This window comes from Fomitiporia mediterranea, assembly GCF_000271605.1.
Source record: "Fomitiporia mediterranea MF3/22 unplaced genomic scaffold FOMMEscaffold_1, whole genome shotgun sequence".
In the NCBI taxonomy this organism is placed as follows: domain Eukaryota; kingdom Fungi; phylum Basidiomycota; class Agaricomycetes; order Hymenochaetales; family Hymenochaetaceae; genus Fomitiporia; species Fomitiporia mediterranea.
The window spans coordinates 381,569-403,196 of NW_006760386.1; the positions used below are offsets into that span (position 1 = coordinate 381,569).

General features: G+C 47.6%; 4 protein-coding genes across 4 annotated transcripts; 1 reads left to right on the forward strand and 3 right to left on the reverse strand.

The window, feature by feature from the left end:
* Window positions 1-959: 959 nt before the first annotated feature.
* On the reverse strand, window positions 960-2,689 carry FOMMEDRAFT_72541 (DRMBL-domain-containing protein; the record flags this gene model as incomplete). The annotated part of the gene is made up of 6 exons (XM_007261131.1): window positions 960-1,534; window positions 1,591-1,625; window positions 1,675-2,086; window positions 2,142-2,273; window positions 2,328-2,395; window positions 2,454-2,689. The coding sequence occupies 6 exons, from the start codon at window positions 2,687-2,689 to the stop codon at window positions 960-962; spliced, it is 1,458 nt and encodes a 485-aa protein (XP_007261193.1).
* A 2,716-nt stretch (window positions 2,690-5,405) lies between these two features.
* On the reverse strand, window positions 5,406-7,849 carry FOMMEDRAFT_164273 (uncharacterized protein; the record flags this gene model as incomplete). The annotated part of the gene is made up of 6 exons (XM_007261132.1): window positions 5,406-5,639; window positions 5,696-6,276; window positions 6,331-6,408; window positions 6,498-6,617; window positions 6,675-6,734; window positions 7,712-7,849. 6 exons carry the CDS (start codon window positions 7,847-7,849, stop codon window positions 5,507-5,509), a joined length of 1,110 nt encoding a protein of 369 aa, XP_007261194.1. The 3' UTR covers window positions 5,406-5,506.
* Window positions 7,850-8,004: 155 nt separating this feature from the next.
* On the forward strand, window positions 8,005-17,943 carry FOMMEDRAFT_100399 (uncharacterized protein). The gene is made up of 11 exons (XM_007261133.1): window positions 8,005-9,263; window positions 9,315-10,712; window positions 10,768-11,642; window positions 11,692-14,706; window positions 14,763-15,156; window positions 15,207-16,346; window positions 16,408-16,622; window positions 16,682-17,027; window positions 17,085-17,275; window positions 17,335-17,573; window positions 17,630-17,943. The coding sequence occupies exons 1-11, from the start codon at window positions 8,016-8,018 to the stop codon at window positions 17,647-17,649; spliced, it is 9,081 nt and encodes a 3,026-aa protein (XP_007261195.1). The 5' UTR covers window positions 8,005-8,015; the 3' UTR covers window positions 17,650-17,943.
* A 281-nt stretch (window positions 17,944-18,224) lies between these two features.
* Window positions 18,225-21,609, reverse strand: FOMMEDRAFT_100401 (uncharacterized protein). Its single transcript, XM_007261134.1, has 5 exons — window positions 21,299-21,609; window positions 19,455-21,149; window positions 19,226-19,378; window positions 18,962-19,146; window positions 18,225-18,877 (listed from the first exon to the last, which is right to left on the reverse strand). The coding sequence occupies exons 2-5, from the start codon at window positions 20,899-20,901 to the stop codon at window positions 18,794-18,796; spliced, it is 1,869 nt and encodes a 622-aa protein (XP_007261196.1). The 5' UTR covers window positions 20,902-21,149; window positions 21,299-21,609; the 3' UTR covers window positions 18,225-18,793.
* Between the last annotated feature and the right edge of the window lie 19 nt (window positions 21,610-21,628).

Here is a 21,628-nt window from a genome sequence, read left to right on the forward strand (position 1 = left end):
CCGGAGAGTTTTAAGGTTGAGTTGCCGGATGGTGAAGTCCAGGCTAGTAGGACCCAGGTTCGTCGGTTTCCAACCTTTCATGAATGAATGTCATAGATGCTAATGAACTCTCTGATTAGCTTCCTCTCATCCTTTCATGGGCTATGTCTATTCACAAGTCACAGGGTCAGACGCTTGACCGTGTCAAAGTCGACCTCGGGAAGGTCTTTGAGAAAGGTACGAATCTCCTCGCAACTTCCGTTCAGCCGACTTATTCACTGTACTGTATTATATTGCACTTCAGGACAAGCATATGTAGCCTTATCTCGTGCGACGTCTCTAGAAGGACTACAAGTCCTAAATTTCGATGTCAGAAAGGTCAGACATCCTCCAGCTTTCCCATTCTTTATCCACCTTATTCACCGTGTCGACCTTTAGGTCCAAGCTCATCCCAAAGTTATCGAATGGAGCAAGTCATTACAAACAATTCCTTGTTGAACCTTGAAACCGTTGGCGCCTTTCGTCCTTCGTTCAGTCGTTACTAGATGGCACCTTTCTTCATTCTTTTGCACTGCTTTCATTCGGGGACATCAGCATTAACACTTGTCAATGAGAAAACCATCATACATACGCAATTGATCGCATAGTATCGTATTAGATCAACTCGGATAGTATTCACAAATGTGCATAGTAATATTCACAATTAAATTTGTACATGAAGAATATTGATAGTTTGCATCAATAATTGAAGACAGTCTAGGGAACGCATACGCCTGTTGACATCGTCCTTACAAAGCAGACTATTCTCTGCCTGTGAATAGCATTCAAAGCCAGATATGAGACACTTCTGAGGTCTGGAGACCCTGCTTATATTTGCTGAAATGCTCACTATTGCATAGTATAAATTGCTGAGCTATATGACCGAAGCAATAACAATAATTTTATCAGGAAGAAAATAAGGATGAACGCGCACTAGTATCCTACCAATACTCTAAATTTCTATACTCCACCACAGCCGGCAAACCCGCCTCTCTCCTTCGTTTCCTCTCTACCTCCCACCGCTCAATCCATTTCTGCATCTTCGCTCTCGCCACCGCACTCCCAACGTTCACCGTCGCGATAATCCTCGCACAATCCACACTCAACGCAAAACATGCAAGCTCAGCAAAACTCGAATGTTCAGAATAAGGTACACCGTATTGCATGAACTGTGCCGTAGAGTTCCGAGCAGGACGGAGATGCGCGTAGGTGAAGTCGCGAGCTTGAGCGGCCGCTACGACGCGTGAAATTGGTGGCATCGGGTCTGAGCCTACGGGAGGTGAGTACGTCCAACCTGTTGGGCGGAAAGCGACTGCTCGTGACCAACGACCTTTCCATCTATCCATATATTCTTTGAATCGATCCGAGGCGACTTGACCGAGCGGAACAACGTGAACGCCAGCTTCGAGAGGTTTGTCCGTTAAGAGAGCATGTAACTCTGGGTCGTCTTGACAGTGCAAGATTGCTACTTTGCGAGAATCGCAGTAGACTTTCGTGTTGAGTGCTTTGGCAATGGCTGAATACAGAACCAATTAGACAGAAGCAAATAGGATAGTGAAATACTTCCCGTACCTTTTACTACCCGTTCTTTGCCAATCGAATACGTTCTAAATGAAGTTAAGTAAGAGGATGTTGATCAATAAAGAAATTGCATACCCAACGACGATCAGAACTTCTCCGTCTTTCTGTGCTCTCTGCTTTCCCTTCCCCTCTCCAGTTTTCATCCACTCTTGAATCGAAGCTTTCCCATTCGACGAGCCCTTCCCATTGTCAGAATCCAACGGTTCACCGTTGACAATCCTCCGCGCCAGCTCAGCACAAGCTGAGACGACCAGTGGTTGTGGTGGGAAGCAGTATCTTGGGTTGAGATATGTGGTATCGAGATAGACCGTGTCAAGTCGCTTTCCCTTAACAGATGGGTGTAACACATGTTGTGGGCTGGCGCGGAAGTCACCGCAGTGCAGATAGCGGAATGTACGGGAAGTGCCGACGAATGGAGATTTGTATGTGCTATCGCCTGCGTTGGTCGTCTGAGATCCTTCAAACAGGAACAGACATGAACCAGGGCCTAGATCAGAGTAAAGTCAATCCAAGGGGTATAGATGTTAGTAATTGGGACATACAGTGATTCGCATCAAGCAGAGTAACCTTCACGCCTCCCGTATTAGGAACCTCAACTGGTGTATTCATAGGCAAGGGATGAAGCCATTTTCGGTCCACAGATAGCATATGAGCAATTAGATTCGCAGTCGTTTCTGCGGGAAGATAAATTAAGCCCCGGTAATTCAATTTTGACAAGGTTATCGCACCTGAGCAATAAATCGGTCCGCTCTTCCAGTTTGAAGATAAGTTCGTGTAATGATCCGAATGTGCGTGCCTTCAACCAGAACAATATGAGTAACGGTGCCATGCAAAAGTGAAAAAAGAAAGCGTACGTCAAGAAATATGCCTCAACACCTGGTATTGTTCCATATCGGAAGGCATCCACAGCAATTGGCATTCCAGTAAGTATTTTGTAGAAGGGCGCTTTCCGACGCTCCGTCTTCGTTGGTCGAAAGTTGGGGTCCTCCGCTACCTGTGCCTCTGTCCAAGCCGCACGCTCGCGCTCTGCGTTTCCAGACATGAGTACAGAAAAAGCACTCGCTGGCTTAGGCTTTAGATCGGGTTTCATGGGTGGCTTAGTTTCTGAAGAAGGACCAGCGGATCGGCTCGATGGGAAAGAAGACAAAGGACGGAGTGGCGTTCGAGCAGCAGCAGACGGAGCAACTGGGTCTGCAGAAGCATCAAGACATGCATTTACATGCTCCTGGATTTCCTGGAAGACGGTAAGTAAATAGAAAGAAGATATCAGGCGCCTGTTGAGACAAACCGATGAATCATAATCCAAGAATGTCATCCTGCACAGTGGACAAGAAGCAATATCATCCTCCACAACCTCTGCGTCCTCTGAATCTTCCATTTTTGTCGCCACATCCTCACAGCTATGTTCAAGAAAATCGTTTAGAACGTACTCAGTATCCAGATCCTCCTCCAGTGCTAGATCCCATTCGTCTGGATCATTCTTCACGCCTTGAAGAGACTGCTCCGATACAAAGTCCTCTTTATCAGAGTTTCGCCCATGCTGTTGCTGAGCAATTGTATCATCTTGACTGTTCTGCCTCCGCAATTGGTTATATATTGCTTGTTCTTTTAGTTGAGACTCTACGATGACCTCAACGTCACTCGAGTCGTCGACCAAATGTGCCTCGACCTCGTCTTCATCATCGGATTCAATGACAATGATGCCCGTATCTTGGGTTTTCAAAGCTACGCAGTTGGGCTCATCTTCGACACAGGTCTTGATTGCGCTAACAGGTGTCTTGCTTCCGTTTACGAATGTCTCAGCTCGCCGTTTGGCTTTGAGAGGTCTGCACAGTCCATCCGCACCAGGTGTTAAGAAATTGAGCAGTGTATTTGATTGCGGCGGCTGCTTGCGTTTCTTCGACATTGTAGACGCCAGAGTCGCTGGCGTGATCTCCAGAGTCCAGACTGACTGAGGTCTTCTATCAATGTGCTACTCGTCGAATCATATGCAACATATGGACGAAGTTTGAATGAATTTTACTGAATGGAATAGATGATTCGTTGATATAAGCGTATAGTGTTTGTATGAATGAGTAGGAGTACTTAAGTAAATCCACAGCTAGTAAGGCCCCGAAAAGAGTATGAGTAGTGTACTATGTGTAGTACCTTCCACGATGACGATGAAATGGCGTGACACAAGCAAGCGCGTTATGTCACACGTGTTCTCAGACCTTATCGCGCTGTTCCGTGTCACTTACAAATGCTATTCCATTGTTCATGGTGAATTGTTTCTTCCATAAACGCTCCGAAGTGATGGTATCAGCGCTGCACATACTATATCAGTGTATTAAGTTTAACAAACCGTGATCACAACTCAAAGGCATTGCCTCATCCTGAATCAGCACCAAGCTCACTGCCTTGATAGAGTAGTAAACAGTCAGCAATTGTAAGACGCTTGCTCCCAACCTCATCCTCAGGACTCTCCCAGCCCTCTGCTCTCTACACTTTCTGACAGGCTTCATATCTGGACACAAACTCGAAATATGCCAAGAGCTGACCATGCTCGAAGTGTGTTGCAATCCATCAGTAGCAAGTTTTCAGATCGGCTGATAGTGACTAGATGCAAGTTATCGATCTTGTAATACACGAATGACTCCATATCATCTCTTGGTTATCTTTACTACATTAGGACTTGGAGGATGGAAGGCAATTGCTGCATACAGAGGCACGGTGATTGTATCAAATACACTAGATTGGGTTTTGGGTGTTTTTCTTGCTTTATTGTAAACAAGACTTTCTACTCTTTTTTAGTACCTGCTTGGATTGATTTGTTGAATAGGTTCTTCTGGCTTGGGGTCATTAAAGACCAAGGTCCTCTAAGTCACCATTGGTTTTTTATATATGATTGTAGAGAAGATGTCTGGCATCATTTGGCCAAACTGTATAGGATTGGTTGTACACTTTACAGTTGAGTTTAATGTCTTAATGTTTTGTTAGATCACTGGCTTATAATGCTTATTAGATAAACTATCAATGGTAAGTATACTGTATTTCAAAGAACTTATCAATAGTGATTATTTACTTTATTTCTTCAAAGTTATTGCACTTTCAGTCAAACCCTAGCATAACTAATATACAAAATCAGTCCAGTCTACAAGAATATTTACACCCAGCTCTGGCTCGAATTGGAGATACTGTGGATTATAGATTGGCTAGACAGAGACTATCACCAGACAACTCTACAAGGGTGCAGGACCCAATAGTAGTTACACCATACACAAGCTCTACTGTCATGCAGGTTCCAGATATTGGCAATGTTTACAGGAATCGTGACCAAACAGGTCTGACAGTAGGAGACAATGCACGGGCACGACTAAATAATTGTATATATGTTCATATCTACAACTTTAATTGTTAGCTAATAAGACTCCCTTCAAAATTTAGTTCTTCAGGCGAGGGGTCGGCTACATCAAGAATATGAGAGTGAATTCCTTGGATCACTATAATGGTGTCTGGAAAGTTACTATTAAATGTAGGTGTTGAATATCATTACACATGATACTGTATTTTAACAGAAGTAATACACTTGTAGTCAGAGAAGATGAAGTGTGCACAGCAGAGCATCGCACAAAGAGGCAGGCAACAAACGAAGCATCCAAGAAGGCACTCGTAGTTCTTCGCGGCTATTAATGTAATATACTTACTTCTCAAAAGCTTGCTGAGTTTCTGAGCATTACTTCTTGCAGAGTACTGTAACGGGTTTGTTTAGATGCTCCCTCAAGGCGTTCAATGTTGATAGTCGGAACCCAGTTTTTGTGTGCCAATAAATCACGAAATGCAACATATTATTTTTGTCGGAGCAGGAAGTACATGCCCAGCCTACAGAAATGAAAAGACAGAAACCATAGCGACATGACAGACGTATCTATGTGTCCCTCTCCGCACGCTGCTTCCTTCTAAGGTCACGCTCTTCGGAGATGGTGAGCTTAGTCCCCTTGCCCTTCGGCAGAGAGATCCATGGCTTGATACCCTCACCAATGACGAAAATGTTGCTGACCCTTTGAGACATACTCATTAACACCCAAAATGAATGTCAGGAATAAGATGTACTTACCGAGTAACGAAAGTCCGGTCGAGCGCATCGCGGACGTGAACCATGTCATGTCCACCATCGTTCTTCTCACGGTGCACGATAACACCAGCACGACCCATGTTACGACCACCAGTGACCATGACAATGTTTCCAGTGTCAAACTTCACAAAGTCGGTAATTTTATTCTGCTCAAAGTCGAATTTGACAGTGTCGTTGACCTTGATGAGGGGATCGGGGTAACGGATGGTACGACCGTCATGGGTGACGATGTGGGGGACGGCGTTACGACCAATGCCAATTTTGCGGACCTTGCAGAGCTTGTAGGAAGCTTCCTCGGGGGTGATGCGGTGGATTGCGAAACGTCCCTTGACGTCGTACAGCAGACGGAAATGTTCGCCAGACTTCTCGATGGTAACCACGTCCATGAAACCCGTCGGGAAAGTCTCGTCAGTGCGAACCTTGCCATCAACACGAATTATGCGCTGGTTGACGATTGCAGTGACTTCACGGCCAGTTAACGCGTACTTCAGACGGTTGCGGAGGAAGATGGTAAGAGGAAGGGATTCGCGTAATTTGTGAGGACCGGGAGAAGGACGAGGAGCCTGCAAACCAGCTTTTAGATGTCATACCGAGGATGAAGAGTGATTAACACGCACATAAGTACCACTAAGCTTGTCAAGCATCCATGCGGATGGGGCATTAAGCCGCTTCAAGTGCTTTCTCGGTCCTCGAGCCTGTCAATGGCACAGATTATTAGCACCAGTGTCTTCAACATATTAATCTCGGGCCAAGATTCATCGCTGCATGCACCACTAATGCCGACTTGTTGGTGCATTTCCAGATTTTGTAAACCGATGCCATCCAAGGTCAAGCCAGACTGGCACGACTCCATCCATCGCATTCTACCGTCATCCACCCCTCGACCAACGCAATTCTTCACATACTTCCACAGAAACCATAGCAAAGATGACCTTGACACTAGAAAATCATAATAACTAACCATGATGGGCAAGTTTGACGAGGAGTCTTGATGTGTTGACGTTGGCGAGCTGCTGAATCTCTGAAGTCGCGATACGAAAATCTAGCTTGTGGGAATGCATGCCTTAATTTGACCGTGAGAATTGAACCTCTAATTTAATTTAAACCTTTTCTCGCCTTTTTGTTCCTTTCTGCATATCGTTGCAATACACATTTTCTCCCCGAGTTTATGCTTCTTCTCGTTATTCTGGCCTATTTCTGCCCGAGCGGACGCACTATGCTCAACTCTGTACTCGGTTCTGTTAATGGCCAATATCCACCCAGTCTGTCGGCTCAGAGTCAAAAAATGTGCTGACAGATGGTGATTACAGCGTTTCCGGAAAACTATGAGAGTCGCGTCGTTCTTTTTTTCCCCCTTGCCACCTGCCTTATTTGGCAGGTGACTTGCCAAGCAACATACACAGCTTGCCATACAACAATAAAGTACTGTAGTTGCCTTCATAAAAGTTTTCAGACACTCCCTAGTATCATAAGACTAAAATAGCAAATATATTAGGTTAACAGGACTGTCTTAGAGGATGCTAGCTTCTTAACAAGAGTGGTACAATCATTCAAACATGTAACAACAAAAAAGAGGTAATTCTGTCAATATTATAGAGGGAAATTGTAATTGAAAAGGTTCAACATATGTTTTAATGTATAAAAAGGTGTATATTAAGTGGAAAAACAGTACAGAGGTTTTGTATGTGTCTAAACAAAAAGGTGGTTGAAGTCACCTGCCTCATTTGGCAGGTGGCAAGGTGGAAAAAAAACGACGCGACTCTCATAGTTTTCCGGAAACGCTGTAAGAAGTATTGGACTCGTCTTCATGGGCCCAGTATGGTTTATTTTTCACCATACATTGCCTGTATACTGTTCTATATATTGAAGCCTTCTGTAGCTTTGGATAATTGATATGTAGTTTGACGTCTTAATATAAACACCGTTTCAAGGGAAGGATTGTGTACCCGTCCTGCAACAGTACTGGGATCTTATCGAATCATTACACATGTAGCTGACCTCTACCTGTGTGCAATTCTGAGGGCTGTTCGTTATGTTCATTTGCTGCTGCGAAAATAAAGGGTCAGAATTAGAATTCAAGGACAAAGCGTCCAGATACGGAAGTTCGCTCGCATTAGTGAGTGTTTCAAGAGTCATGATCGGCATGGCTTGTACTTCATCTACACAATCGCTTTATGCTCCTCGCTCCCATCATCTACGCAGCCTGCACGCTCAATAGACGCGTCTTATCGCGTCTTTGAACTCTACAAGGATTCTCTAGAGTCGAATCGCTCATCACTGCTAACCAAAGAGCGACTTCTGGATGAGCAACGGGACTCTGAAGTCAGTTATAAACCAGCTCAAGTCTGACAAGTTAAAAGACAGGCAACAAGGACTATCTTCACTTCGAGAAGTTTTCAGTCGAAATTCCGTTGTAGATAATCTTGATCCAGATGGAGATGGGAAGAGTTGGCTCGTTGTGTTCCAAGCTTTGTTCACAGCTGTGCTGAATGAGCGAAGTGCGGCACTCAAGAAAGGCGGTTCCGTTGCTGCAGCCGAACGGAGGTTGAAGGAAGCGGCCTCAGCAGTGCGCTGGCTCACAGAAAGGAGTGTGACGCATTGGGCGACAAAGGTTGCAAAGCCGCTTGTGAAACACCTTTTGCAGACGATGGTACATGGTGGACAGCTCTTCGCTCCAGTTGCGCTTGACTATGTGAAGGCCCTCCGAGTCATATGCTCCTATGCTCCTCACCGAGATCATCTCATGATGAATGCTGGACAGTGGATGTCAATATTGTCGTTGAGCTTTGCGGTCGTTCTTGATGATGATCTTAAGACAGGATTAGAAGACGAGCCAGAGGTCTCATCAGAGGTCGAAGTCAACTTGGTTTTATCGGAGAATGAGGACTCTCCCGCACGAAAGCGCAGGAAACTTGAAACCCAGGATACTGGTAGGACAACTCCGAGACCCTCTGCGCCTCGAACAGTGTCACCTGAACAGATTGAATTCGTCGCTCTCATCGCGATCCTGTTGCGATCCCCACGAATGCGGCTCGTCGCCGCCGAACACCAAAGCCTAACCGGCTCTGTATTGAATCGACTCAGTCGTTTTTTCAAGTTGTATCCTGTTGAGACTTCCGCTCATTTAGATGCGATCGGGGCTGTTCAAGCGACACTAGAGTCTGTAGCTCTGAACGCCCGAGATGAGGTTATTAAAGTTGGTATCAACGTGTGGGACCATTTCATTCAGCTTTGGTCAACGAAGAGCCGGTCATTGAAAGAAGGAATTCTTATGGCCTTAAAAACGATGCTCCCGTATGCCGCACACGCAGAAGGGATTCAATTTGATAAAGCAGAAGGATTCAGCAAGTTATTACGACATCTCCTCGCGGACAACGGATCTCGCTGGGGATTCGAGGAGCTCAGTCTTGACTCGCTTCGGTTGGAAGTTGCTTCGATTCAAAACGAACAGCCTTTTGTAGCACGAACATTCAGGGCAGGATTCAATTTTTCTGCGACTCAGGCAACCAGCTGGGCTAATTTAGAGTTGATGGCAGACGTTATTAAGGAGGCGAGCAGGCATTTTACTCTTTGGAATTGTTGATTTCTGAAATCGCGACAGCTTTATCTAGTGACCGAGTCAAGCCATTCATCTATTACCGAGAGCAGACGGTCACGGCTGGAGAACCCGATAAAGTCGTTATTACAAACCATTCTACAACCAAGGGCTATTCGTGGAAAATCTTTCGCTCTGCAAAGTCTCTTGTTTGTCATTGAACGACACTGGACGGTGTTACATGGAGAGATGCAACTTGAAGTCATCGATGGCCTCTTTCAGATGATCACGACGGACGACACCAGAATTCAGTCCTGGATTTTCTGTTGCCTGGCTGCAACCGCATACGCAGACTCCATGAATCCGAACGGACCGCTAGAGCCCGCAACAGCTCGATGGGATGCTATCTGGAGCCATTCAATGCGACGAACAAACGCACCCTCGATATGCCGTGCTGCGTGTCACACCGCGAACGCTCTCTTAACGTGCGGCAAAGTACCCTTGACACGTATTCTGACAGAGATCGAGACTATGGCACAGGATATCAATGTGCAAGGTCCCACTGCACCATACGATTCCGTCTGTGCGTTCCTTGGACGCTGTGTTAGAGTCGCTAGTCAAGATACTCGGCTTCATCGGATGCACCTTGATGACAAGGTGCTAAGTTGGCTCATTGAGAACTGGAACGTGCTGAGCGGTGTATCGAGGTCTGCGTCAAGTCTCGCACAACTGCGTCTTGTACAGCATACTATTCAGGACATCCTTGGCCTGCTGGAATGTGCGTGCGGATTCTTTGACACAAGCCAGTTGTATTGTCCCATTCCTTTGCCGCGGCATGCTATTGTAGATCTAATCCAGACACAGATGGACACCGCAGCCATTCAAGAGTTCCTCCTTGACGCTCGTTTCCCGCATACTCAAGCGAGCTCGCATTTGCAGCTTGCTCAGCCTTCAAACGCACTTTCATCAGACGTCAGGAATGACTTGATGCAACCGGACTCAAGGGTTAGGAAAGCATCCGCATTCTTCCTCAAAACACTTGAAGCAATTATACCAGCTTGGGAGGAAGCTCCTGATATCGGCCCTCGCTCACCAGCGGAAAGCGTCCGTCGTGCTCTCGACTTTGCAGTACTCGCGATATGCTTTGAATCATCTATGGTGATGAATGGAGTCGCAAATAACCGTCGTTCGTTACTCGCAGCGTGCAAGCTCATTAGTTTACTGGCGCCGCACCTCGTTGAACTTAGTTGGTCGACAGAAGAACTCGTCATTCTTCTTTCTAGCTTCGCACCCCTTTCTTCCGTAGGTTCTGAAGATGGCTCAAGTAGAAAATGGGAACCATTTATTGACCCTGGAAATGCTACCGGTGTCAGGCATTCTCCAAAAGCTCGGGTGAGCCGACATGGACTAACGACGCGACATTCGTCGAGGCAACTTCAGGCAATCATCTGGCAGAGCTCTGACGTGAGTAAACTTGCTTGTGCTTAACATGAAATATTAAGTATTTTTGTGTATTCAGGTCCAAGACGCACTAGCTGCGGTGCTGACCAGCTTCCGAAAAATTTTAAAGACATACATTACCGAAGAAGGAAAGGCATCAGGCAAGCACACCTCACCTGTCCTCGAAGACGAAAAAGACGGATTTGGCCCGATCCGAACGTCAAATGCCCCGATCATCGATATGACTAATGAAACAGGCGATCAAAGTGTCTTCAAAAGAATTATATGTATGTGTGTCGATAGTATCGCTATGGCTCCAGTCTTGCGATCTTCCGAAGGTCAAGTGGCGCGAGATAAGACTTTGGCGGATGTGGTTTGTAGCTCCGCGAGCGTCGAAAAGTTCCAAGTCATTATAGAACCCTTCTTGCTTCATGTTCGGCAAGAAAACATCCGCCCGACTCCATCAAATATCGATGCTCTCTTGACATATATTGAAGAGCCTTTGCTGTCTTACAACTACGGGTGCTCGGACGATCTTCACTCCACTGTAATCCAACTGCTTGACGCTACCGCGCACATTTGGCTGCAGCGCTCGTTTCCAGCGGAAACGGCTTCCAAAGTTCGAACTGTAATTGCGTGGCTAGCTAACAATCTCCGAAATGAAACACTCTGTTGGTGGCGCACCAGAGACGCACTTTGTCGGTTTTTCGACCATTATCTGAGTCTCGATCCCTTGAGACTGTTTTTGACCGATCAGACGGATGGAGATGCACTGGATACTGAGAATCTTCCGGATAGTCTTCTTCCCTTCATGTCAAAAGATGAGGATATCCGAGTGAGGTTTACAGCAGCTCTTTCTTGTGCTCGACTATTTTCGACGCCATATATTCGTACCAAAGACCAGATGCAAGTGTACACCGTTATTCGAGAGCAGCTCTGCCGTGAATTGGATAAGTGAGCAAATTTCTTCCTTACATGTTGCTGAATGCTGACCATAACAAAGCTACGAGCACATGTTGACAAGGTTTCTCTGTTTGGCGGACATTATGATTGCTAGTTCTGCCGTAAGGCGCGGTCCATACTGGCATCTCTTAGAGGTGTGTCTCCATTCGGAGATTTACGTGAAGCACGTCGAAAGCGTCCTTCGCGTGGCAGCAGAGAAGATGGGTCTTGATCGGTTTTCGGAGTTATTCCAGTCGTATGCTACTCAGATAGCATACTCTGTTCGCTTATCCGGGAAGGATTTCTTTTTCCTTCCACCACATTTGCTTGGTTATCGAGATCGGCAAGAGTGTACGGAGGCGACTTTCACTGCGTTCTCACCGACGAATCTGCTTGCGGGTCTGCGGGATGGTGACGATCTTATTCAAGGACGCGGTCCTTTTGCGCACCATTGCGACATGCTTGGTATAGCTCCAATTGATGGACTGCTGAAGTGTTTTGCCGATGTGGTAGGATACTACATTGTCTTCTGGGTAGATGATCATCAAGTTCCTGGGTCGGATGAACCGCCATTCGGCGCTGGGGTAGTAAATGTGGGCCTTTCCGAGCTTTCTAGAGACTTACCCATGGTGTTTGCAAGTTTGGGATCCCCGGAATTTCTTCGCCAACTTGTTGCTCAAAATATAGATGGGATTGTCTGTGCTATTCTACGTACGAATGGGGACATGGACCTGAACCGCGATGGTGCTATCGTTAAAGTATTCGAGAATCTCAACAAACCAGACCGCTCTATTCGTGCCTTCCGAACTTTAACGCAGTTCCAAGATCAAGTCGGATTTGATACCCACGCGCCTAACCTACCTGCATTTAGTGCGAGTATTGTCCTCTTGGCCCTCGATTGGCTCTGTGAACAAGTTGAAGCGGCAAACTCGGCTGCGTCCACATATCACGTCATGCAATACTTTTTCGCAGCTATAGCTCAATGCCCGCTCGTTAACGAACAGCTTCGCTTGTTGACATGTCTATGCATCTGGATCTCGCTCGCATATACGCACTTCAAAAGTGTGACCTTGCTTAGGGTGCTAATGAGTGGCTCGGCCGCGTTACTCGCACAACCGGAACTTTCTGCAATCGCCCAGGGTATGTTGGGATGGGCCTTTATCCACTTGCGCGAGTTGCAGCGTGATACACCTCACGTTGTCGAAATTTTAATACGTATCTCCTCGATCTCACGCGAGTTCATGGAATCGGATGACGAATTCACGCGAAAGACGGGTGCCAGATTGAAGACATGGATAGAGACGGAAGTCGTTTCTCTTGCGCAAGTGGATTGCCTTCGAAAGCGAATCTCTGTTTCTCTTGCAGCATGGCCTATCGAGCTTAGCGAAAGTCTCGTCGCGGTACGTGGGGAGCTTGGTTTTGCAGAGCTGTCAGCTGTTCTGGATGATCCGTATCTTTCGTATCATAAGTTCAAGATAGTGCGGCATCTCCCAGCCCTTGCAAAGTCTTCGTCGTATGACAAAGATCAATTTGCACGTCATGATTTTTGGAGGCTTAAGGATAGTATCCCGTTGTCCGACATGGCAGCAGAGGAACTCGACGCATTTAACTCTTTGCTTATAACGAACTCTGGACATATTCGAAGCCAGGCTGTCGATCAGCTGTATGGCAGGAGCGTCGGAACGAGACAAGTTAAACTAAGCGTGCAGAAAGCCACCAGCTCGACCAAGAGACCCATTGTACAGGCCCTTGTAGAGCTGCTTACAGACCAGTCTGCCCGAGTCGTACACGTCGCGTATCGTACTCTTCGTCAGCTTGCTGGAAGCGAATCATTAGATTCTGCAGAATACGGTAGCTGGCCACCTGAATTCCGCGGTGATATCACTTACTTGGACTTTTGTCCGAGCAAAGAGGTCGGACAAGCATCAAAAAACTTGTCCGCGATCCATGAGGCCCGGTTCATAGATTTGGGTGCAGAGTTCACGCAATGGATTTCCGAAATTTCTGCGTTTCTTGCCAGTGTATTGTCCGCAAGCGATCGCTTCTATGCCCACTTGACAGATGTCTTGAAAGACAACTCAGACTTCTCGGCGCAGGTGTTTCCTGTGCTCGTTCATACTTTGCTTCTGAACGGCCAAAGGCAATCGAATTCTGCGTCAGAGAGCGAGGTAAAGGCCGTTTTATCCTCGTACCTGACCAAGCTGCTTTCGCAAGCTAAACTCGACGTTCAATGCCATCTTTCCGTAATCAACCTAATTTTACATTTGAGACAGTTCGACTCTGGAGTCGCAGGTGATGAGCTCGCGTATAATCGTTGGCTGGACCTGGACTTCATGTTACTGAGTCGTAGCGCCATTAAGTGTGGTGCGTATACGACGGCATTATTGTTCCTTGAACTAGCCGCAGAGTATAAGCAAGCCCCGGACGCAGACGACAAATCGACAGAACAGATACTATTCGACATCTACAGTCACATCGACGAGCCCGACGGCTTCTACGGCATCAAGACTCTCGACTTACAGGACTTCCTCGTTCGGCGATTCCACCACGAGAGACAGTGGGACAAGGCCTTCCAGTTTCATGGAGCCACTTTTGAGGCAGAAAGTGTAAATCCTCGGGGTTCGGGTGGAATAGTTGAGTCTTTGCACTCGTTCGGGTTTAACAAGCTGGCGATGTCAACGTTGCAAACCATGGAGGCTAGCTCGACATTTTGTCATTCTACAGACATGGCATATTCCCTAGGATGGAGAACTGGCACCTGGGATTTACCGGATCCTACGGGCAGCGGAAACTCGGGTGCTACTCTCTACGTCGCACTGCGGGCCATCCACAGAGAGCGAGATCCTGATGCTATCGACAAGATATTATCAAAATCCCTCTCCGATGAGCTTCATCGCTTGCGAACTCTGGGAAATGAGAACCTGATTCAGATCCGCGAAGTCACGAAGAACCTCATGTGTCTAGCACAGATCAGACAATGGAGGAGTGCCCCGATTCAGAATAGTCTTGTTACTCACTCTGTAAGCGTTGAGAACGGTCCGTGGAAAGAATTTTGTGCCATTCAGGACGATGTCGAGTAAGCCTATTTCAACTGCCTTTTACTGTACATTATCACGCTAACGATTCATATAGTTTTTCAGATATGGAAAGCATTGTAGCGACACGCATTTCACTCCTACGCTCGGCTCGGATGAAGGATCAGAAAGAGCAAATCGGAACAATGCAGTCGGATTTGACTCGTGCTCTCCTTCGGCTGGAAAGAAGTTGTTTAATGCGCCTTTCTGAAGCTGCGCGAGAAGCGAATCAACCCCAGCTTGCCTTAAACTCCATCCTCAGTGCGCTGCAGCTCGATGGGGATCCCGGTTGTGAAGTGCGACAGGAATTCGCGAATGTTCTGTGGCTTCAGCGAGAACAGAAATTCGCCGTCGACTGCCTAAAATCAGAGATCCAGCATCGCAAGGCCGATACGTCTCATCGTGATTCCGATCCCATGAAAGTCCAGAACGCTTTGGCTTTGGCCAAACTCGTGAGTGAGCCTGCTTTGCTTTACAGTACCGTTCTCACAAGTTCATTCAGGGTGAATGGACAAGTGAGGCTTGTCTTGAGAAACCATCCTTCATTCACTCACAATATTTCCTTCCCGCGATCGATCTGTTGGTTGGCGGAAGGAAGGAAAACTTGTCCCTCAGCGAAGTTCGAGCAGCTGTCTTCTACAAATGCGCGCTATTCGCAGAACAGCAATATCAGTTGTTGATGGCATCAGAGGAGATAAAGCGTCTCCAGGTCTACCAGGAACGGAAAACACAGGAGATTGCAGAGCGCAAGGAGGCAATCGTTAGGGCACCGACAAGGAAACTACAACAGGAACTCAGTGGTCACCAAAAGAAGGCTGAGGCACTTTACGCCCAAGATACGGCACAGCTCAATGAATTCATTGGTGCTCGAGAGAATTTCCTGCGCCAAGCAATCGAGATGCTTTCGTTGTGTCTACGGGCCTCAGATTCATTCGACATTGACGCTGTAATCCGACTGTGTTCTCTATGGTTTGCAAATTTCAAAGGGGATGCTTCTATCGTTCAGGGAAATATCACCAGGATACCATCCAGGAAATTCGTCTTCTTGGCTCATCAGCTCTCCGCTCGTCTTTCCGTTTCGGACTCAACGAATACCGCCAACCAGAACGTATTACAATCGCTTCTTTTACGAATGTGCAGCGAGCATCCGTTCCACAGCTTATACCAAGTTTTTTCGCTTCAATCTTCCCGTAGCGACGCATCGTCATCCAATCGACGACGGTCTAGTGTTATACTTTCGGAGAACTCACAGACTGATCGTGCTGATGCTGCATATGGCATATTTGAACGTCTGCTGAGTAATCCCGAAAGCTTGAATAGAACTCGGGATGTCAGAAATCTCTGCAACGCATACTTGGAATGGGCTAAGTATCCAATCAAGGACGACCCAGCCATCAAGGCAAAGAAGACCAGGACAGACAAAGCTGGCAAATTGTTGATTCCGAAGAACTTGGCCATCTTGAGAATTAGGGACTTACGTGTCCCTGTAACGACTGCTAATACTCCTCTGGACCCATCTATGCGTTATTCGGATTGCGTCTGGATAAGTAGTTATCAAGAGAACTTCGATGTAGCCGGTGGCATAAACTTGCCGAAGATTTGTTACTGTATCGGAAGCGATGGTGTCAAATATAAGCAGCTCGTAAGTGGTGCTTGACCTTTTGATCAGTTCAGACCTCGTAATCCTGATCACACAACTTCAGTTCAAAGGAGAAGGAAACGACGATCTTCGGCAGGATGCTGTGATGGAACAAGTGTTTGAACTCTGTAACCAAGTTCTCAACCGGGATCGACAGACACGGAAACGAGAGTTGAGCATTCGATCATACAAAGTCATCCCTTTGGCTGCACAAGCTGGTCTGCTTGAATTTGTCGGAAATACCCGGCCACTCCAATTCCTAGTTCCTGCGCACGAAAAGTGAGTTCCTTCCAAGCCTATTTGCTCTATCACAAAGTGTCTAATCGATCACTCCGTAGGTATAATAAATCGGATCTCACAGCAAGGGAGTGCTATAAGCGAATGTCCGATCGAAGGGCCACGACAGAACGGGGCTCGGGTGGAGCTGTGCTCAAGTCCGCACTCGTGAAAGAGTTTACAGAAATACGACAGCTATTCCGGCCAGTAATGAGACACTTCTTTACTGAATGTCGCAAGGAGCCTCAGGCATGGTTCGAGATGCGCCTGAAGTACTCTCGTAGTGTCGCGGTTACGTCGATTGTTGGGCATATTCTAGGTCTAGGAGATCGGCACCTTTCGAATATTCTCATTGACACAGTCACTGGAGAAGTTGTGCACATCGATCTTGGGATTGCCTTTGAGCAGGTGAGATGAGCTTATTGCCACTTGGTGTGATCGAATCCACTTACCTTTCGAATTTAGGGAAAATTGCTTCCGATCCCTGAACGAGTTCCATTCCGTCTTACGGCGGATATTGTTGACGGGTTTGGAATGTCTGGAACTGATGGTGTCTTCCGTCGATGTGCTGAGGAGACGCTCAGAGTGTTACGCGACGGGTCGAGCGTTATCAAGACCGTGCTGGAAGTGTTCAAGCACGATCCGCTCCATTCTTGGTAAGTGCATTGCGATCTGTCCAATTAACATCTTGTCTTAAGACGACTTTGTAATACAGGACGATGAGTGCTATGAAAATTCGCAAAGCTCAGGCTGGCCCATCGAATAATAACGAAAGTGACCGACCTGGGTCTGGCATCGGCATCGATTTAAACAGTGGAGTGGAGGACGAATCTGCGGATCGGGCTCTCAGCAGCGTCGCGAAGAAGCTTGATAAGTCTTTGAGCGTGGAATACACCGTCAACGAGCTCATTGCTGAAGCGACGGACGTTACTAATCTTGCACTGATGTTTGTCGGTATGTATGTTTACCCTGTCGTATTTCTACAGTATCTGATGCAGTTTTTCTTCTAGGATGGAACCCTTATTGCTGACCAATATAACTTCTCACATATTCATACCTGTACTCCTTTCTAATGCACGCTCAGACCAGTTTACAATTGCTATCGTTTTCATGCTTTCATTTGAAACTTTTTGCTTGCCTGAAACTATCATTGTTCACGCTCCTGTTCATGTCTTCATTCTGCAACTGTAACAAAATAGCACAAGAAAGCACAACTCCATCTCTCCCCTTTTTTATTCTCCTTGGGACTCATCTGGTAGTTTTCTCACTTTTTGGTAGTAATCTATAGAGGACGGATATGTGCATAAATTGACCATTAAATCCCAAAAAGACATTTAAAATTTAAGTACATTCCGAACTTCCTTGAGTTTATACGTCTCTCCTCAAACACAAGGCGCAAGAGTGAAATAAATAAATTGTGAAACCTGTCTATAGACACTGTCCTTTTGCTTCGCGCTCCGTGCTGGAGGACTGGCTGTACTATAATATTACACAGTAAATGCACATAGTGGCACGATAGCTGCAACACCCTGTCTTGTAGACAGAGTGTGAATTATGTTTTTCGTTAAATGATGAGAGACGATGAAACTATGAATTGTATTTGGTGGATGCACTAAGAAGAAAGAGCAAGTACAAATGCAAAGAAAATACGAAACCGTGCATGTTATATGTTACGTTATGTCTGTCTGTACGTATGGCTGGATCTGGTGGGTTATGGGTTAAGTATGTAGGTGGGCTGGTGATGCTCATGCTAATTAACTACGTACAAGGACAAGGAAGGGGAGCAAGGAAATACATATTTCTTGTTATAATGGACGGTCAACATCCGGTTCCTTGCATCCCCTCAACCCCGTCCCACTTCCCAGCACCCTCACCGACCACTCACCCATCCAGAAAGAGACTAATAATGGGAACGGAAAGTGAGCGCTATACAAGTCGACAGGAAGAGTCGTGAGGTATAGATCATTCCATCAATGAAAACATTGAAATGGGGAGATGGGGAAATATAGGAAGGGAGAAGGAAGAGTAAGAACAAAACACAAAAGATTAAGAAGTCAAACATGCAGACTGAAAAAAACGATGAAAACAAAACAATCAAACAAACACAACTACATCTTCAACGGTATCTCACATTCTCATTCCTAATGGCACCAAAAAAAATTGGCTTTCTCTATTTATTTCGACTTGGCTAACTCGCGCGCAGCTTTGATGAGTGGCGTGAGTGTCCGGAGGGGTTCTGACAGTTGGAAGAATGGGTGCTACAAAAAAAAACAATCCACATATCAGCATACATATACATCTTCTCCGAACAGAGTAGAAGAATAGTAAAGAAGAAGACGCACCTGAAGTAACTGCGCAGCATCCGGCCTCTTCTCCGCATCAACCTCTAACGTTTTTGCGAGGTAGTCACGGAAAGTAGAGCTTAGCGACTCGGGGTTCGCAATCGTCGGCGTTCCGTTCGTCGCGATCAGGTATAATGCCTTTAGTGGGTTTTGGTTTAGGTATGGGGGTTCACCTTCCACCATTTCTACATGGGATCAATTAAGTACTGTGAGTCAAACAAATACACGGGCAGGAATGTAAGAGGTAAAAGAGATAAAACTTACCGATGGCCATGATTCCGAGTGACCAAATATCGACTTTAGGTCCATATTCCTTCCGAGTGACAACTTCAGGAGCCATCCAGTACGGCGTACCAACCATCGTCGTACGCTTCGCATGCGCAGGGTCCGAGATCTGCGCACAGAACCCAAAGTCGGCTTTAAAAATAGTCTCAGCGACACATGAAACGACAACAATGATAATTGACAGATTGAAAGGAACGCATATACTCACTGAGCTTAATGTCACCCGTCATACTAAGCAGAATGTTATCACTCTTGATATCACGGTGAATGACACCATGACGATGGAGATGTTCAAGACCTTGGCACGTCTCTCTACTAACAGCTGCAATCTGACCCTCAGTCATCAAATTGGCGGTGACGACGTCCGTGAGGGACCCGCCCTCCATGTACTCCATCACGACCCACAATTCATTACGATGGAGGAAGCTGTCGATGTAATTGACGATATTCGGGTGTCGACTCGACCGCATAACTAAGATCTCGTTAATGATCAAGTCTTTCTTCGGCTGCTTCTCGAGATCCATCTGCTTGATGGCGACAGAGATGTTCGTGCCGACTTGATAGGCCGTGTACACACCACCAGACGCACCCTGGCCAATACGCACGAGGTTGCGGTATAATTTCGTCGGGTCCGCATCTGTACAAATTTGTTGCAGCCGACGAACGACATCCTCGTCCCGAGTCTTGTCTTTATCCTTCTTCTCACGTCGGCGAGGTGTCGGTGTGGTCTGGTTTGGCGGTGCAACCTTCGGGTGGTGACCCTGGATGGGCGTGGATGTCGATTGTGAAGGTGGAGGAGGCGGTGCACGCGACGGGCTAACTGTCGCTGGGGCCTTGTTCGGGATCTTTGGTGGGGCAGGAGGAGTCGGGGACTGATGCTGTCGAGTTCCACTAGTGGTGTTGCTTCGGCCAACTCCACTCGGTACAGAAGGTGATTTCGGCAAGCGTGCGGAGGTGGCTCGATCGAGAGTGCCTAAGCCCTGAGCTGAGGATTGTGCTGGGGGCGGGGCAGGTGCTGGACGGTACGGCTGAGGCGCCGACACGACGGTCGGCACCTTCTTCGGCGCTGGTGGAGGCGAAACAGCTAACTGCGCAACCGGCTTGACAGCACCCATCTTATCCCACACGTTATTACCTTGCTCCGCGCGTCCCTCCTGGTAAAATTTCACAATCTCCATCACCGCTTGTGGATTCTTCTCCTGTTCAGATCGCGAGATACCCGAGTCCTGCAGGAGTTGCTGCCATTCCCGCGGGAGGCCCGTGAACTCGCCGGTGCTCGCGTTGAATCCTACATGCGTGAGGTGGACGGGGTCGTATGGCGTGCTGATCTCGGGCCGCTTTGTGCTGCTCATGAAGTTCATGAAGCTGAGCATTCCTTTTTTGTTCGACCCGCTGCCCGACGCGTTCGAAGGTCCAGATTTAGACGCAGAGCGGGCGCGAGCTGCGAACGTGTGTTCAGGGGCAATGTCGACGTGGCCTGGCGGAGAGATAGGAGACGCGTCGGTCGTGTAGTACGGGTCGGGCTGCTGGTGCACGGTGGGAAGCGACTGACGACGCTGGGAGCGGTCTGGTGCTACCTGGCCCGAGAATAATTCGTTGAGGTTGACGGTGTTCTGACGCGATGGACGCTGCGGGGGCGACGTTGCGGTAGCCATTGTCGAAAAAGGATCTATGCTGTCGTCTTTGCTCGGTGAATGGGCGTGGGTGGGGCTCGACTTGAGCGTTTGCGGCTGTTTCTTATAAACCTGGCGCGGTGTCTTCTGGAGGCTTGCACGTACGCGGTCGCGACGAGGATATGGACCAGTGCTCTGGCTGAGCGATGGGAAATCCTGTGGGGGTGTCTGTGCGCGATGCAGCGGAGTAGGTGCAAATTCGCGATGTGGACTGGGACTCGAGGGTCGTGCTGCACGTTACGTAGTAGCAAAAAGTCAGCGTCGTGAGCGTTGATGACAGAAAAAGAAAGAAAGAAAAGCGGTGGTCGTCAGCGAGGACGATTCTCGGCGATGTGCGCGATGCGATGGGAAGAGATGGCAGCGCTGATGATGGACGCACCTGATGACCTCGCCTTCGCGCTGCTGCCGTTGGCGAGTGGCCTGTGCGTGCCCTGTGATGTGCGTGTGGCGGACGCGAGGGTGGACGACGTGGTGGTGGTGATGGACGAGGGGGGCGTGGTGCTGGTGGTGGTGCTGCTGGGGAGGAGGTCCGGCTGGTAGCTCAAGCTGGCTGCAGCCTGAATGCTCTCGTCGGCGAAGAAGTCGGCGTACTCCTGCAGCGACAGCCTGCTCGGCTTGATGTACTCGACCGTCTTTGCGCTCGCGGTGCTCCTGCTGCCGCTGCCTGTGCTTGTGTTCGTCGTCGTCGACGTCGTCCTGCTGCTGTTCG

Excerpts from the sequence above, each read along its gene's own strand:
- FOMMEDRAFT_100399 (XM_007261133.1), top strand. The coding sequence starts at position 8,016 with ATGAGCAACGGGACTCTGAAGTCAGTTATAAACCAGCTCAAGTCTGAC. Across the intron at positions 14,707-14,762 it reads GCCATTCAGGACGATGTCGA|TTTTTCAGATATGGAAAGCA; the intron begins GTAAGCCTATTT and ends CGATTCATATAG. Across the intron at positions 17,574-17,629 it reads TCTTGCACTGATGTTTGTCG|GATGGAACCCTTATTGCTGA; the intron begins GTATGTATGTTT and ends TTTTTCTTCTAG.
- FOMMEDRAFT_100401 (XM_007261134.1), bottom strand. The coding sequence starts at position 20,901 with ATGGCTACCGCAACGTCGCCCCCGCAGCGTCCATCGCGTCAGAACACC. Across the intron at positions 19,379-19,454 it reads GACGGGTGACATTAAGCTCA|CCGACTTTGGGTTCTGTGCG; the intron begins GTGAGTATATGC and ends CTATTTTTAAAG. Across the intron at positions 18,878-18,961 it reads ATGCTGCGCAGTTACTTCAG|CACCCATTCTTCCAACTGTC; the intron begins GTGCGTCTTCTT and ends TTTTTTTTGTAG.